We start from the raw sequence: 13,424 nt of genomic DNA on the forward strand, positions 1-13,424 counted from the left end.
GCCCTGTTCTCGACCACCTTCAGCCTTCTTCGGTCCCTCCTCCTCCTCCTCGTCTTCTCCGATTCTTCACAGCACCGCCCGGCCACCGACTTCTCCTCCCTATCGCCACGTCGGTCAATCGTGTCGATTGATTGATTTCCCTGGGCTCAGGGACCCGACAGATCCCCGTTCTCAAAAGGGCTCCGTGCCCTCGACTTTCTACTAGTACCGCTGCTCATCCACGTGCAAAGGTACGTCGTGACTGATCAACCCGGATTCTCCGGTGGTCTCGAGAGTCAAGCCTCCCTCCCCCCCCCCCCCCCCCTTTCTCCTCAAGCCCCTCTCCGCCCTTTTTCGCCTCTCCGTCCAAATATATACTGGTGCGTGCGACGCGCATTATTTTGGTCGCTTGGCGATTCTAGCTGTTCCAACCTCGTGAGATGGTGACTGACCGTGTCGTGGTGGCTATTCAGGTGGCATTGATCGATCGTCATTCCTTGTCCGTTCGGAGAGAAGTATAAAGGAGGTCAGGTAAAAAGGAGCACACAGCCTGCAAAACTCGACCGTCGTCAACCAGGTGGTGCTTGCCGTGCTCAATTGCTTGGGACCCGCGGTACAAGTTCCTTCATCCTATCGGTGTTGCCGGTTTCGCTCTCGCTGTTTCCTTGCGATGCCTCGTCGCGCTGCCAGCTCTTCTCCCGCCAATCAACCCGCCAACGCGCCCTCTTCTTCACTCGCCTCCGGAAAGGGCGGCATCGCCATCAAGGCACCCTCCATCAGACCTAATCGCCTAAGCCAGTTCTTTTCGACCTCTCCTAAGTCCAAGACCGAACCTCAGAGTGCGCAGGCCGCTATCCAACTGGCCAGTGGGATCTCCGTTCCTAGTACCGCCACTCCGCCGATTAGCTCGGCCTCTCTGTCGCTTCCTACGATTTCGCTTTCTACGGCTACTGCAGGAAACCCAAATATGGACGAGCCACCAACCACCCTCTTCCAGCCGCCGTCGCCCGAAGAGGCTCGTCGGCTGGCCAAGCAGCATGCCCAATTCGGCCCCATTGGTCACCATAGCCACCGGTATACTAGTCGACACCCTGGCGGTGCCTTCCCGGAGCCCGTAATGGATGAACCGCCCTATTATTATCTCCTCACCACCTATATCAGTTATCTCATTCTGATCGCGTTCGGGCATGTTCGAGATTTCTTCGGAAAGCGTTTTCGCGAAGAGAACTACCGGCATCTGAAGCCCCAAAATGGATACGGGGCTTTGAACAGTGACTTCGACAACTTCTACGTGCGTCGCCTCAAATTGCGTATCAACGATTGCTTCGAACGTCCCGTCACGGGCGTCCCCGGACGTTACATCACCTTGCTCGATCGGGCCACGGATGACCACAACAGGCACTTCTACTTCACCGGAACAACCACGGATACCCTGAATCTGAGCTCGTACAACTACCTTGGATTCGCTCAGTCCGAAGGCCCCTGCGCGGACATTTCGGAAGAAACGCTCAGAAAGTATGGCATTGTTTCCCCAAGTACTCGTGCAGAGGTTGGAACGCAGGACCTCCATGTGGAAGTGGAGGATCTGGTCGCGAAGTTCGTTGGAAAAGAGGCGTCCATGGTCTTCTCCATGGGCTTTGGCACCAATGCAAACATCTTCCCTGCTATTGTCGGTAAGGGTTGTCTGATCATCTCTGATGAGCTGAACCACGCCTCAATTCGGTTCGGTGCGCGTCTCTCCGGTGCCTCCATTGCCATGTTCAAGCACAACGACATGCATGACCTGGAAGCCAAACTCCGTGAAGCTATTAGTCAAGGCCAACCTCGCACCCACCGACCCTGGAAGAATATCCTGATTGTCGTAGAAGGGCTTTACTCCATGGAGGGTTCGATGTGTAACCTCCCCGGACTGATTATGTTGAAGCGCCGCTACAAGTTCCACCTATTCGTTGATGAAGCTCACTCTATTGGCGCCGTGGGTCCTAGTGGCCGCGGTGTCTGTGATTACTTCGGAATTGACACAAACGAAGTGGACATCCTAATGGGTACTCTGACCAAATCCTTCGGTGCGAACGGTGGATACATTGCTGCGGATAGGGCGATGATTGACAAGCTCCGCGCGACCAACTCTGGCGTTTTCTACGGGGAGTCGCCGGCCCCAGCAGTTTTGGCACAGATCATGTCAGCGCTGCGGATCATCAACGGTGAACTCGTTCCGGGCCAGGGTGAAGAGCGACTGCAGCGTTTGGCCTTTAACTCTCGGTACCTTCGCCTGGGGCTAAAACGTCTTGGGTTCATAGTGTACGGCCACGATGATTCGCCAATCATTCCTATTCTTCTCTTCAACCCTGCCAAGATGCCGGCCTTTTCTCACGAGATGCTCAAGCGGAAGATCTCCGTCGTCGTCGTGGGTTACCCTGCTACGCCGTTGGTCTCTTCTCGGGCTCGCTTTTGTGTCTCTGCTGCGCACACTAAGGAGGACCTTGATCGCATCCTGACTGCATGTGACGAAATCGGAAATGTTTTGCAGCTCAAATTCTCCACGGGCATTGCGGGTGGCGCTGTGACTGGAGACGTGACGGCCCCCCCGGAGATGGAGAAGGAGTGGCGCCGCAAGCGGGAGCTGAGGGTTGTGCCTCCCAGATGGCGGATCGAGGACGTGATCAGACGGGGTGTCCAGGATGTCAAGTCCCCACTGTACTAATCTTGAGATGTACCGTCCTCACCGAGCTTTCTCGCTTCACACGCCGCTGAACCTGATCTGACAATTTTGTGACAAAGCTGTTGCATATACCGTTGGAGTTACTCAGCACATTCACCGGACTCGTTCGATGCCGGTCCCGCCGCGTCGCTGGTCGATTCGAGGCTACCCACCTGCTTCCTGTGTATCATTAGACAGCCGTATGGTTGTCCCGCTATGTTGGCTTTGCCCTCTGCGCACCCCAAACAAAACCTTACAAACCATGAATCACAAGGCAAGAGCGCCGCGGTGTCCCTTTTGCCCAATGCACATTGTTGTTCTTTTTTTTGCACCCTTTCCTCGAGTCCCCGCACCAGGTCAGTCGGTTGTTCGCCAGAGCAACCCTTCAACCTGACTTGGCCCGCGGTGGTGTCTCTGTTTTTCTTTTTGTCTCCTTCCTCTTCCCCTTTTTACCCCTGCCCCTTCTTTCATTGTTACCCTATAGAATATTCCTGCTGACTCCGGTCCCCCTCACCAAGTGCTGGAGGGCTGGGACCAGAGCAAGCCGCGCTTATTGTCTAAATCATGGGGGGCTTTGCCAAACTGTACCTAATGAATGAAATTGATGAGAGGGTGGGCCATGAACGGACGGACGGACAAAACAACTAACTACACTACCTACCTACCTTACCTTACTTTACCTGGCCCGGTGATTGATTGATTGATTGATTGATTTTTCTTTTCGCCGTTTGGGGCCACTTACCTTAGCGATTATAATTAGATGACTGTTAATATTCTTTTCATGAAAAAAAAATTGAATTTGCAAAATTTCGAAATGGATTGATGGGATTGTGATTTATTCTTTTTTTGTGTGAAGTCAACATTTAATGGGCTTTTGTTACTAATAATTGCTATTAATGAACTACCTTGTTTACTTTACTTTGGCTTGTATGATTCCAAGTTCTCAGTAGAGTAGTAAGTTATAAGTGGTTATTGAATATCATGCTGCATTTATCGCATGCGTGTATGTATGAAAGTGGTAAAAAACAATCTAGTAAGTAGTAATATCTGGATGTGAATCATAGTCTCTCTCTCTCTCTCTCTCTGCGTGTGTGTGTGTGTGTGTGTGTCTATACCAGTCTCAATCACTCAGTGTATATGCCAGACCAGAAACTTCAAAAAGGACAAGAAGAGCCAAACAATAACGGAAGGAAGATAGAACACCTTCCTGATCCGGAGAAAAAAAATCCGGCAGCGCATGCTGGATGCAAGTAGTAAGTATGAGCATGAGGATGGAATGTGCAATGAACCAGACCAGACCAGACCAGACCAAACAAACCCAAGCTAATCCGATAGGATAAACCCGAAAAGAAACGAACCCATATCCAAGAACGCCAGATGATGATGATGATGATGGTGAGATGATGACATGACCCAAAACAGACAAATGCTATGCCGGTTGAGAAACGAGTCCTGCTAATGGAATGGAATGAAAAAGAAAAAAAGCCCAATCTAGAGATCTCCCGAAATAGAGGAACTCCATCCACAAAAGATGACGACGTGAGAAAAACCAAAACGAGACAGGAAGAAGAACACGGAATCATAAGAGAAGCAAGGTATTTGCAACGATGGGAAGAATATCCTAGGATGATGGGCATAACGTCGTGAAATGATCATGTTCGCCTGTTGTATGTAACCAAGAAGCAACAAAAGCGGGGGGGGAAAGAGGTAAGATGTGGGTGTGGTTTTGATACAGGATGAGATTGCATTCAAACTGTACCGTATCTCTCACGCTCGGAGTGCAGGAGAGATTGGTTCTCCTGGGGTGGGACGGTGGTGGGGTCGGAGAGATATCCTCGCTCGGGGGATACAGAGGGGATCCAGCCCCTCATCCAGCCGCGAACCCGGGTCCAGTGGTTTCGTCCGTCTTTGGGGTCTTCGACCTCCATGATGGACTCGTCGTCCCGGGACCCGTACATGAGGAACTGCACGCCCATCAAGCCGTCGAAGGCGAGAACCCCGAAAGCTCCCAGGAAGAAGGGAGTGGCGAGAGAGACCCATTGGAGGCGGTCGTTGCCGTCTGCGTCGGCCCAGCCACCACCTCCGTAAGGACCGAAGTCGTACCAGGCGTTCGGGTTGGTCAGGAGGGAGGTGGAATAGAAGAAGTTACCGCAGAAGGCAGCCATGAATAGTAACGGGGAGAGACCAGACGTGCTCTTGCGGCAGTAGTTCTTGTACAGTTGGGGCGGGCGCGAGCCAAGGTAGAGGAAGGTCGACATCCAGGAGATGATCCGGCCGAGGATCTCGAGGGTCTCTTTGGGAGCATCGGACGTGGCGTGTTGCTCTGTTGGGGAGGCGTTCGCTACGACAGCGCAGAGCATAGATGCCAGAAGAAGCGTACGGGGTGAGCCCATGGGGAGATTGAGTCCACTGCCGGTTCGATTGACGGAGCGCTTGGAGGTGCTGAATTTCTCGTTGGAGTATGACCGCGATTGACTGCTGGACGGAGTTCCCATAGGTTCCTTGATATCCTGGATATCCTTCACATCCTTGGGCTTTGAGGGACGTGGAGAGTGTGCAGAGGGGGCGCCATGGCTGGATGAGTCATTCTCGGGGAATGAGATGCCTTCCAAGACACTTCCCGGAGGGTGATCGTAGTGGGAGGAAGGGAAGCCGCCGTAGCTGTCTTGTCCTCCCTTGTAGTGTGTATACCAGTAGTACTGGAAGACGAGGGTCACGTCGACGCATACGTAATAGCCAGCCACGATCACCTGCCAGCCGGCTTGCCGGGTCAGCAGAGCCCCCAGAAGATTGCTCAGATCACCCAAACACCACTCCACAAGGAAGAACAGGGACAAGCCGGATGTAGACTGTAGTTGGAAGTTCTTGTATATTTGGGGAAGTTGTGCGAAGAGCCACGAGACAATGCTGAGCGTGCCCAAGATGGACGATATCAAGGCTAACGGCGTGGGGAGGCAGATGTGGAGGTAGGAGGATATGGCGGCTAGGAAGGGCGATGTCGGCTCACAGTGTTGCGGGAGGACGGCCTGGATGTGTTGCAATAGAGGAGGAGGCATGGTTGGTAGACTTTGGGTGGATTTGGCTAAAATCAATCAACTGGGTGGTGTGAGAGAATGGGCGTAGTGGACTGGGGTCGTGAAGCTGGGGAAATGGACACCAGATAAGACGCGACGATAAGGGACTGTGTGGGAGAAAGAAGAAAGCCAGCTGATATAGTTCTCTAAGAGGGAGGGGAGGGATGGGTCAACCCAGCCGGTAGATTGCTGGGAGGGGGAGAGGGAGGAATCGGGAGGACAGGTGAAAGGAGTGTGAATGGGGGAAGAAGAGGAAGAGAGAGAGAGAGAGAGAGAGAGAGAGAGAGCATATGAGGACTGAAGGAGTCACACTCCCAGACCGGGGCAGCCTCGAGATCGGGTCACGAGTGCCCCGGGGCTGAGGAGCCTGAGGGTTACTGGCCCCAGTGCCTATCGGGGCGTGCTGATTGGACCGCGGGGGGGCCAGCAGGGCCTCGGAATGGAGCGGAGTCCGTCCGGGATTCTTGAGCGTCTCCAATCAAGGATCGCTGATCTTCCGCTACTTCGCCCAGCGGGCTCCCTGACTGGGTGTGTTGCAGGGGTTGCAGGCCCTCCCTCCTCCGTCTTCAACCTTCGCCACCCCATCCGGTAATAATATCCTTTTGTCACCCGGATAGATTACCAGATACTCTTCCTACCTGTGGACTATCTATCTCTCTCCGCCGCGCTTCAGTCGGCTATGTCTATTATCTATCGCTGCTGCCTCCTTTAACCCCCCCCCCCTCCCCCAAACCCCAGCCAGATAAGAGACAGCAGCCAGCATGGGGTGACACGGAGACTTAGAATTTTCCCAAACCGTATCTGCGCTCCGCCCATGGGAGACAGGAAGTCTTTTGACAAGGCAGAGCCTGGCATGACCGGACAGGGCACTCCCTGGTAAGGATCCCCGGGCAGTCACGGCCGCCGGGAACCTGACCCACACTTCTTTATCGAAGGTTAAACCCAAAAGCAGGCAAGCACAGAGCACAGGGCACAGGGCATCCCGACCAACCCTAATGATTTCCGCCTGTTGAACTACATCATTGTAGCTTGCATGCTGTGGCGAAGGACACGAATAGCTAACTGTCAGCAGGTCTAGAAGACATCATATCATGGTATCGGTTTACATCATAAGTGACCTAGAATATCACGGCGGCGATCGGCTACGTAAGACATGGGAATGGGAACAAAGACATTGCAGAGTCCAAGAAGGCACTAATAACATTCCCCTCCCCCGCATCAGTGTATGAGAAAACGTAATAATCAAGAGACAAAAAAAAAAAAAAAAAAAAGAACTCTCTCCCAGAGACAATGGAGATATCTACCGAAGCCCCCCTCTGACCCTGAAACCCTGCCAGAACTTTGCCAGCAACGCCCCAGTATCTAGTGAGCATGCGCGAGACTCACCTTCCCTCATCCCCCATTCCCCAAAGCCAACCCAACCCAAAAACCCATCACTCAACCAAATCTCCAACCTCAATGAATAACAACAACCCCAGCCACGCGATCAATTGCCAGATTCGCCGCCAGCCAATCTCACCGCCTACCTCGAGGGTTGACGATCGAGGTGCGCGAACAACCGGGGTCTGGTCTGGACGGCACTAACATATGCAAGGTACAAGGGTACACAGTAGGGCGGCAGCTTTGGTGATATACTCCGGAATTGTCGTCATCGTTCGTCTCCATTTCCCTCGTGGCTTTCTCACGCATGGATTGGACCAGACAATCAGTACCTAGACACGAGGTGTTCGGTCGGTCGGTCGGGGTTCCTGACGAAAGACGCGAGTTTGGTTCGTCATCTCCCACGGGACGGGGTGTTGGTGTTTTCAGCCCCCCCCCCATGGATCGTCGGCTATAGTAAGCGTCTTATAGCCCGTCTACGTAGGTACATACCTAGTATTTTGGATGGATTGATGAGGTGTTGAATGGCACCATGCTTTTATGCAAGTAAGCAGCGTGTCCAATAATAATTGACTACAGGAACCAACAACCGCCCAATACAACATTCACCACCCGTAATCCCTACCCCAACTATCAACACAACCTATCCATCATTCACTCCCTCCCATCAGCCCCCATCCCATCCCCACAACCCCTCCGACACGTTCAACGCGTCGCCAGGAACCCACCCCATTGGCCAGCAGCCCAGAGTGGATTTTCGCGATTCCTTTGACATTCGGGTTCTCTATGGCCTGCAATTGGTTCCAGGACCAGATTATTTCAATATCGAAATCTAAGGTTCGGGGGGGGGGGGGGGGGGGGGTACATCGGAGGTGGGGATCTGATTGGGTAGGTTAGATTAGATGGATCTGATATGATCTGCAGATTTCTACTGTGCTCTGCTGAGGGAGGTAGAGAGGTTAACGGCTAGTAGTTGATAAGTGTTTTGTGTGTGCTACAATCGTTCGTTCTAGGATTGGGATTCAGGCGAGGTTGGCAGGGTAGGTGCTATTGGTTGCTGTCCATCTATCTATCTATCAATCTATGAGAGTGTGTAACGCGAGTCTACCTAGAGAGGAAACCAAACCAAACCAACTACCTAAGTACACAGTTGGTAGGTATAGGCAGTGCAACGAGCGGGTATCAACGGAAGAGCAGCAATCGTTGCACAACGCAAGGCAAGGCAAGGCATGCAACGCAACCGTAAGTCATCGTCATCGTCATCAAGTCATCAAGTCATCAAAAGCAATCATCAACACGAAAAGAAAATAAGCCACGCCCGCCAAGATCCCATCCCATCCCATCCCATCCCCTCATCCACCCAAACCCAACCCCCCTAATCCTCCTCCTCATAAAAACTATTCCTCGACCGACTCCGATGCCCATCATGATGATGGTGATGGTGATGACGATGGTGATGGTGTCCATGCCCATGCCCATGCCCATGCTCATGCTCGCGATACGTCCTCCGACTATAATGACTATATCTCGTCTCGGTATCAGTTTCCTCCTCATCGACCTCTTCCTCCTCCTCCCCCTCCCCACCACTACCTTTCCCCGCCTTCCTCGCCTTCAACTTGTCGCCGACGAAATTCCCCAGCAGGGCACCGCCCACCGCGCCCAGGAAGCCATGGTCGCGCTGATGGCCCAGGTAGTATCCTGTTGCGCCGCCGAGGAGTGTGCCGCCGAGACTGCGGTCGCCTTCGGCCGTGGGATCTGAGTCTGCGGGGTTGTTGCTGATTTCGGTATCGGGTTGCGGGAGCGGAGGGACAGGGAGGGTTTGTTCGGTTGCGGATTGATTGCTACGTTTGTGGGTTTAGTTGTTATTTACTTGGTTTGTTCGTGGATGGATGGATGGATGGATGTGTTGGGGCGGGAGTGGAAGAGGTGGTTTTAAACGGGAAAGGGGAAGGGAAGGGAAGGGAAGGGAAGGGAAGGGATCGAAGGGATCGAAGGGATCAAAGGGATCGAAGGGATCAAACAGGAAAAGAAAGCCCATACTAATACTCAGCATTACTCCCCTGCCGCACAGCCGCTACAGGCTCATAATGCGGACCCAGTCGCCCCGAATCATATCCCGGCGGAGCGGCAGCAGCAGCAGCAGCAGCAGCAGCAGCAGCAACAGGAGGAACATTGTTCTGATCTGACCATTGAGTCGAATAGGATCGGGGGATCTGCGACACGTCGTATTGGGAATTATGCGCGTAGTCCTGGGGTGGTTGGATAGGCCGCTGCGGGTAGAACTGCTGGGGGTCGTAATCGTGCGGTGGCTGTTGGTAGACGGCTCCGTCCGGGGGGGAGTAGTAGGATGAGTTGGTGGATGCGGGAGGGTAGGACGATGGGTGCTGGGTGTAGGGGTCGGACATTGTGGATTTGAGGGTGGTGAGGTGAGGTGAGTTATGCAGAGGGCGGAGGGTAGAGGTTGGGTGGGTTGTTGTTTTTTTTGTTTTATTTGCGGCCACCTTTATACTTGGAAAGGCAAGGAGAGGCTTGTCATCGGGTTTGTTCAGCGGGAAGGGTCAACTGGTTTGGGTGGACTGGTTGGTTGTATGACTGCCTGTTGGGTGCAGGTGATCGCTCCGCGCGACTCAGCCTGATGATGGCCGGGTGAGCGACAGGGAACACGTGGCTGGGTGGCTGCATTCAAGAGGAGCAAGTTGTATCAGTGAATTACGATTGAGGACGAGGGAAAATTGGAAGTGGGTTGACTATGTTTACGGGTTGGTCATTTCAAAGGTAGTAGTAAAGTAAGTAGTAGTTGATCGATATGAATATAGATAGAGCAGCCCTTTAAATAACATCACTTCATGAAGCAAAGTCGAGTAAAAGGCACGCGAAGTATAGAAGACATGTATAGTTTGGGGTATCCCAGTGGCTGTAGAAAGTGGTAGAGGAAACAAGTAAACAAAAAAAAATAGCTCGAAACAAGAAAAAGACTGAACCGTACAAAATGCCAATAACAAAGGGTTCCGAAAACCGGAACCGACCTGTTTTAACACTGGCGATTGCGAAGTTTCAACCCGCAATGTCAGCAGCATGGGTCAAATCACGGACGGTAGTAAACGAGACAAAAAAGCATGGGCTGCCTTATTCGATGTGTCCAGCACATTGTGAGCGAATAGATGCTCCAGCTCTTCTTGGCTTGACGTGAGAAGCCGGATTTGAAGAGATGGGTCTGGTGTAAACCAGTCCCTGAGACCCAAGATCTGCTTATTTGCCTGCGGAAGTCCGCATCCGCCGGCCTACCCAGTCGGCCAGCATTGTGTCCAGCTGGCTGGTCATCTCTCGCAGCCTCTTGCTCTCTTCTTTGAAGAGAGATCCAGTTATTGGGTGGTCAGGGCCGGCAGGTGGAATATTAGAATTGTCATGGACAATAAGGAACAGATCGCGGATGTCGTTTTCGTCATCCAAATACGACCGCAGGCTAGCATCACTCCATGTTGGAGTTCCAACGGATGCGGTTTCGTATGACACGGGTGCAGTATCAGTACCTCTGCTGTCACGCGTACTAGCAACAGGCGACAAAGGCGGGGACGCCGAGACAACGGAATGTCTTTCGGGGGATGCAGCGCCCGTCACCAAGGCTGGTACAACAGGAGATACTGGGCCATCTACCGGGGAAACATCGATAGGTGAGTCCAGTCGATGCTGCTCGTAGTTCACTGCCGCCCTGGGCTGGAATCTCTGCGGCGGAGACGCCACAGAACGCTGGGAGTATGTCGTGCCCTCCGACTTATCTTGCCAGTCCCTTGGAGACTCAACAGGCGAGCTCATGTACTCTTGAGGCTCAGACTGGGCGATGGTCGATTTCTTGGAAGGACTTGTTACACGGGCGGAAGACGAAATAGCTCCCTGGTTCTCGTCGAAAGCACCCAACGGAGGGGAAGACGGAATATCGTCGGCTTCTTCAGAAGTCACTTGCCGGATCGTCTGGTCGGCCTTTGAGTTCATAGCTGGCTTCACCTCCTCGCCGTCGAACGAGCCCTGGTTGACAGGTTCTTGGAGGAAGGCTTGTTTGGTAGGAGACATAACCACCGGTGGTTGCTTTTGCAGCTTGGTAGACCTCTGCACGACCAGAGGTTTAGGTGATCGGGCTGACTCGGGCGAGGATACAGAGTCCATCGATGTCTTCGGTTGGGGAGATGCGCGAGATAGCTCGGTCGAATTCTTTTCTGTTTCCTCACCATCGTCTTCGCTGGTTCTAGTCTTCTTGTCCTTCCGCTTGAACAAGCCACTGAGCATCCCTGGCTTTTTGTCCTTGCGGCCTTTGTCTTTCTTTTCTTTGTCGATAGCACTGAAGGCCTTGTCCATCGCGTCTAAGCTACCGCGGCTCTGCTAACCTGTTAGATCTCATCGAATAGGCGTATCGTTCGCTCAACACTCACCTCTTTCGCTTCGCTGGATACAGCACCACCGCCTACCTCATCACGAAGGAGGTTCGGCGTCAGAGAGATTTTCTTGGTCTCTGCGGTATCGTCTTTGAAGAAAGAGTCTGTGTTCCGCACAGTGCCATTTCTGGACCTGCTGACAGCATTGTCAACTAGACAAGTTAGCAAGACTCAAATATTACTCGGGGGCTTCCTCACCTTCCGTCTCGAAGATTTCCTGGCTGGAGCGCTGCCTATCGGGTCTAGCGCTGTCAGCTTCCTGTGCCTCGTGTAAGCTGTCGTCTTCGCTGCACCTCTCCCGCGACTTGGGCCGAAGAGGCTCGACGACAATGTCATCATTCTGGCCATCCTGTAGATTTTCGGCGTCTTCGCGAGCGATGTCTTCGTCGTTGAATGACACATCGTCGTCCTCCAGCTCCTCGTCGGTCGAGTAATCCACATCAGATGCTTCGATATATGTCGGGCTAGTGAAAGTGACAGTCTTCGCGTTTCTGCGGCGCATAGCTTTCTTCAACGGGTTCTTGGACTTCTCCGAATTATCTCCAAGCATGGTCGCAGACAGCTATTCTCGTTAGAAGGCGCAAAAAGAAGAGTATGGCAGGACTCACATCTACGTTTCGGTGTTTATTAAGTCTGGCCAACCTCTCTGTAGGTGTCTCAATGTGCTCGGCGGGCAAGTACCCTTCCCAGTGTTAGCGCATGTCGTGTAACATAAACAAGGACACCCACCAATACTGCCATCCTTCACGATCCGAACAAGCCACCAATAGCTGTTGCTATCGTCCAAGAGAACCATAGTATCGCCCTTCGCCGCATTGGCCTGCCCGTCAACGGTTGCGACAAAATTGTGAAGGGCGTAAACGAATTCAAAGTCAATGTCTTCTGGTCAGGGTCAGCCACGGCACTGCGAATGCAACTGGGGGGCTTTGCTTCAAACGGTTTGTGTGACACTAAACCGGATGAGATCATAACAAAGCCAGTCGAACGCACCGTCATCAATCGATGGAGAGCTTGAGATCTTGTCCATCAGATCGTCATCATCATCATCTAACATATCGTCCCCTTCCCCGTCAGCAAGGTCGCCTTCTTCCGAGCCCCGTTGATGGTGTCGAAGTTCATCTATATCTTCGATTTCCTCGTCATCATCATCGTCATCGTCATCGTAGATATCGATACCGTCACCGTACTGATCGTCGGCACCAGGACCATGCATGATCTCAGCCTTGGCATCATGTTCCGCATGGCGAATGGTTTTCTCCTGGTGAGGCGCGAGACCAGTGGGTTTCACAAGGGGCTTGCTGTGGTCTTGAGCCGAAGGGGCGTCGTGGTTTTGGAGGTCAAGGGTGTCTATCATAACGAAGTCCAGGTCAGCACTGAGCGCAACAGCCATGTCTGCCGAGTGAGCACGTACCCGCCCGCACAATCCGTGGCCTAGCCATGCTTGCTGGCATTTTAAGATATCGGAGACTTGAGTCGAAGAGAGCGTTGTTTGATTATTGCGCGCGACAGAACGACTCATGAAACCACGGGCATTGGAACCACGTGGTGAACGCAACTCGGCGCTGCCCGATGTCCGGGTGGAATCCGTAAGGAGTGGAAGGAGTCGGCGAATGGAAGTCGAACGAGCGAATTCCGCGGAAATTCGAGGCGCGATCGAAGTATAGTGGACGCGAAAGAAGGAGGGAAGTGCCCAAGGAGCAGCGGCGGGGTGAGGACTGCACGCACGACCAGGCAACGGCAGTTCAGGCAGCAGGGCGAAAGAACGACTTCCAGAGCGACGCAGCGACGAAACAGAAAGGGAACCGAAGGGGAAAAGATAGCCAAAAACGCCAAGGTTGTTTATTGCGAAGAAGAAGACAAGCT

The 13,424-nt window shown here is 53.0% G+C and overlaps 3 protein-coding genes across 3 annotated transcripts; 1 reads left to right on the plus strand and 2 right to left on the minus strand.

Moving 5' to 3' along the window:
• The first annotated feature begins 325 nt into the window (after positions 1 to 325).
• lcb2 (putative serine palmitoyltransferase 2) lies at positions 326 to 2,790 on the plus strand. Its single transcript, XM_025548611.1, has 2 exons — positions 326 to 359; positions 453 to 2,790. Exon 2 carries the CDS (start codon positions 650 to 652, stop codon positions 2,681 to 2,683), a length of 2,034 nt encoding a protein of 677 aa, XP_025397922.1. The 5' UTR covers positions 326 to 359; positions 453 to 649; the 3' UTR covers positions 2,684 to 2,790.
• A 1,638-nt stretch (positions 2,791 to 4,428) lies between these two features.
• BO70DRAFT_397641 (PQ-loop repeat-containing protein) lies at positions 4,429 to 9,539 on the minus strand (the record flags this gene model as incomplete). The annotated part of the gene is made up of 4 exons (XM_025546723.1): positions 4,429 to 5,706; positions 8,548 to 8,654; positions 8,725 to 8,975; positions 9,175 to 9,539. 4 exons carry the CDS (start codon positions 9,537 to 9,539, stop codon positions 4,429 to 4,431), a joined length of 2,001 nt encoding a protein of 666 aa, XP_025397923.1.
• Positions 9,540 to 10,383: 844 nt separating this feature from the next.
• On the minus strand, positions 10,384 to 13,000 carry BO70DRAFT_397642 (SH3 domain-containing protein; the record flags this gene model as incomplete). Its single annotated transcript, XM_025546724.1, has 7 exons — positions 10,384 to 11,505; positions 11,559 to 11,713; positions 11,760 to 12,123; positions 12,170 to 12,243; positions 12,291 to 12,443; positions 12,552 to 12,908; positions 12,973 to 13,000. 7 exons carry the CDS (start codon positions 12,998 to 13,000, stop codon positions 10,384 to 10,386), a joined length of 2,253 nt encoding a protein of 750 aa, XP_025397924.1.
• Positions 13,001 to 13,424: the final 424 nt, after the last annotated feature.

This window comes from Aspergillus heteromorphus, assembly GCF_003184545.1.
Source record: "Aspergillus heteromorphus CBS 117.55 chromosome Unknown BO70scaffold_18, whole genome shotgun sequence".
Taxonomy (NCBI): domain Eukaryota; kingdom Fungi; phylum Ascomycota; class Eurotiomycetes; order Eurotiales; family Aspergillaceae; genus Aspergillus; species Aspergillus heteromorphus.

Coding starts and splice junctions, on each gene's coding strand:
- lcb2 (XM_025548611.1), top strand. CDS start 650: ATGCCTCGTCGCGCTGCCAGCTCTTCTCCCGCCAATCAACCCGCCAAC.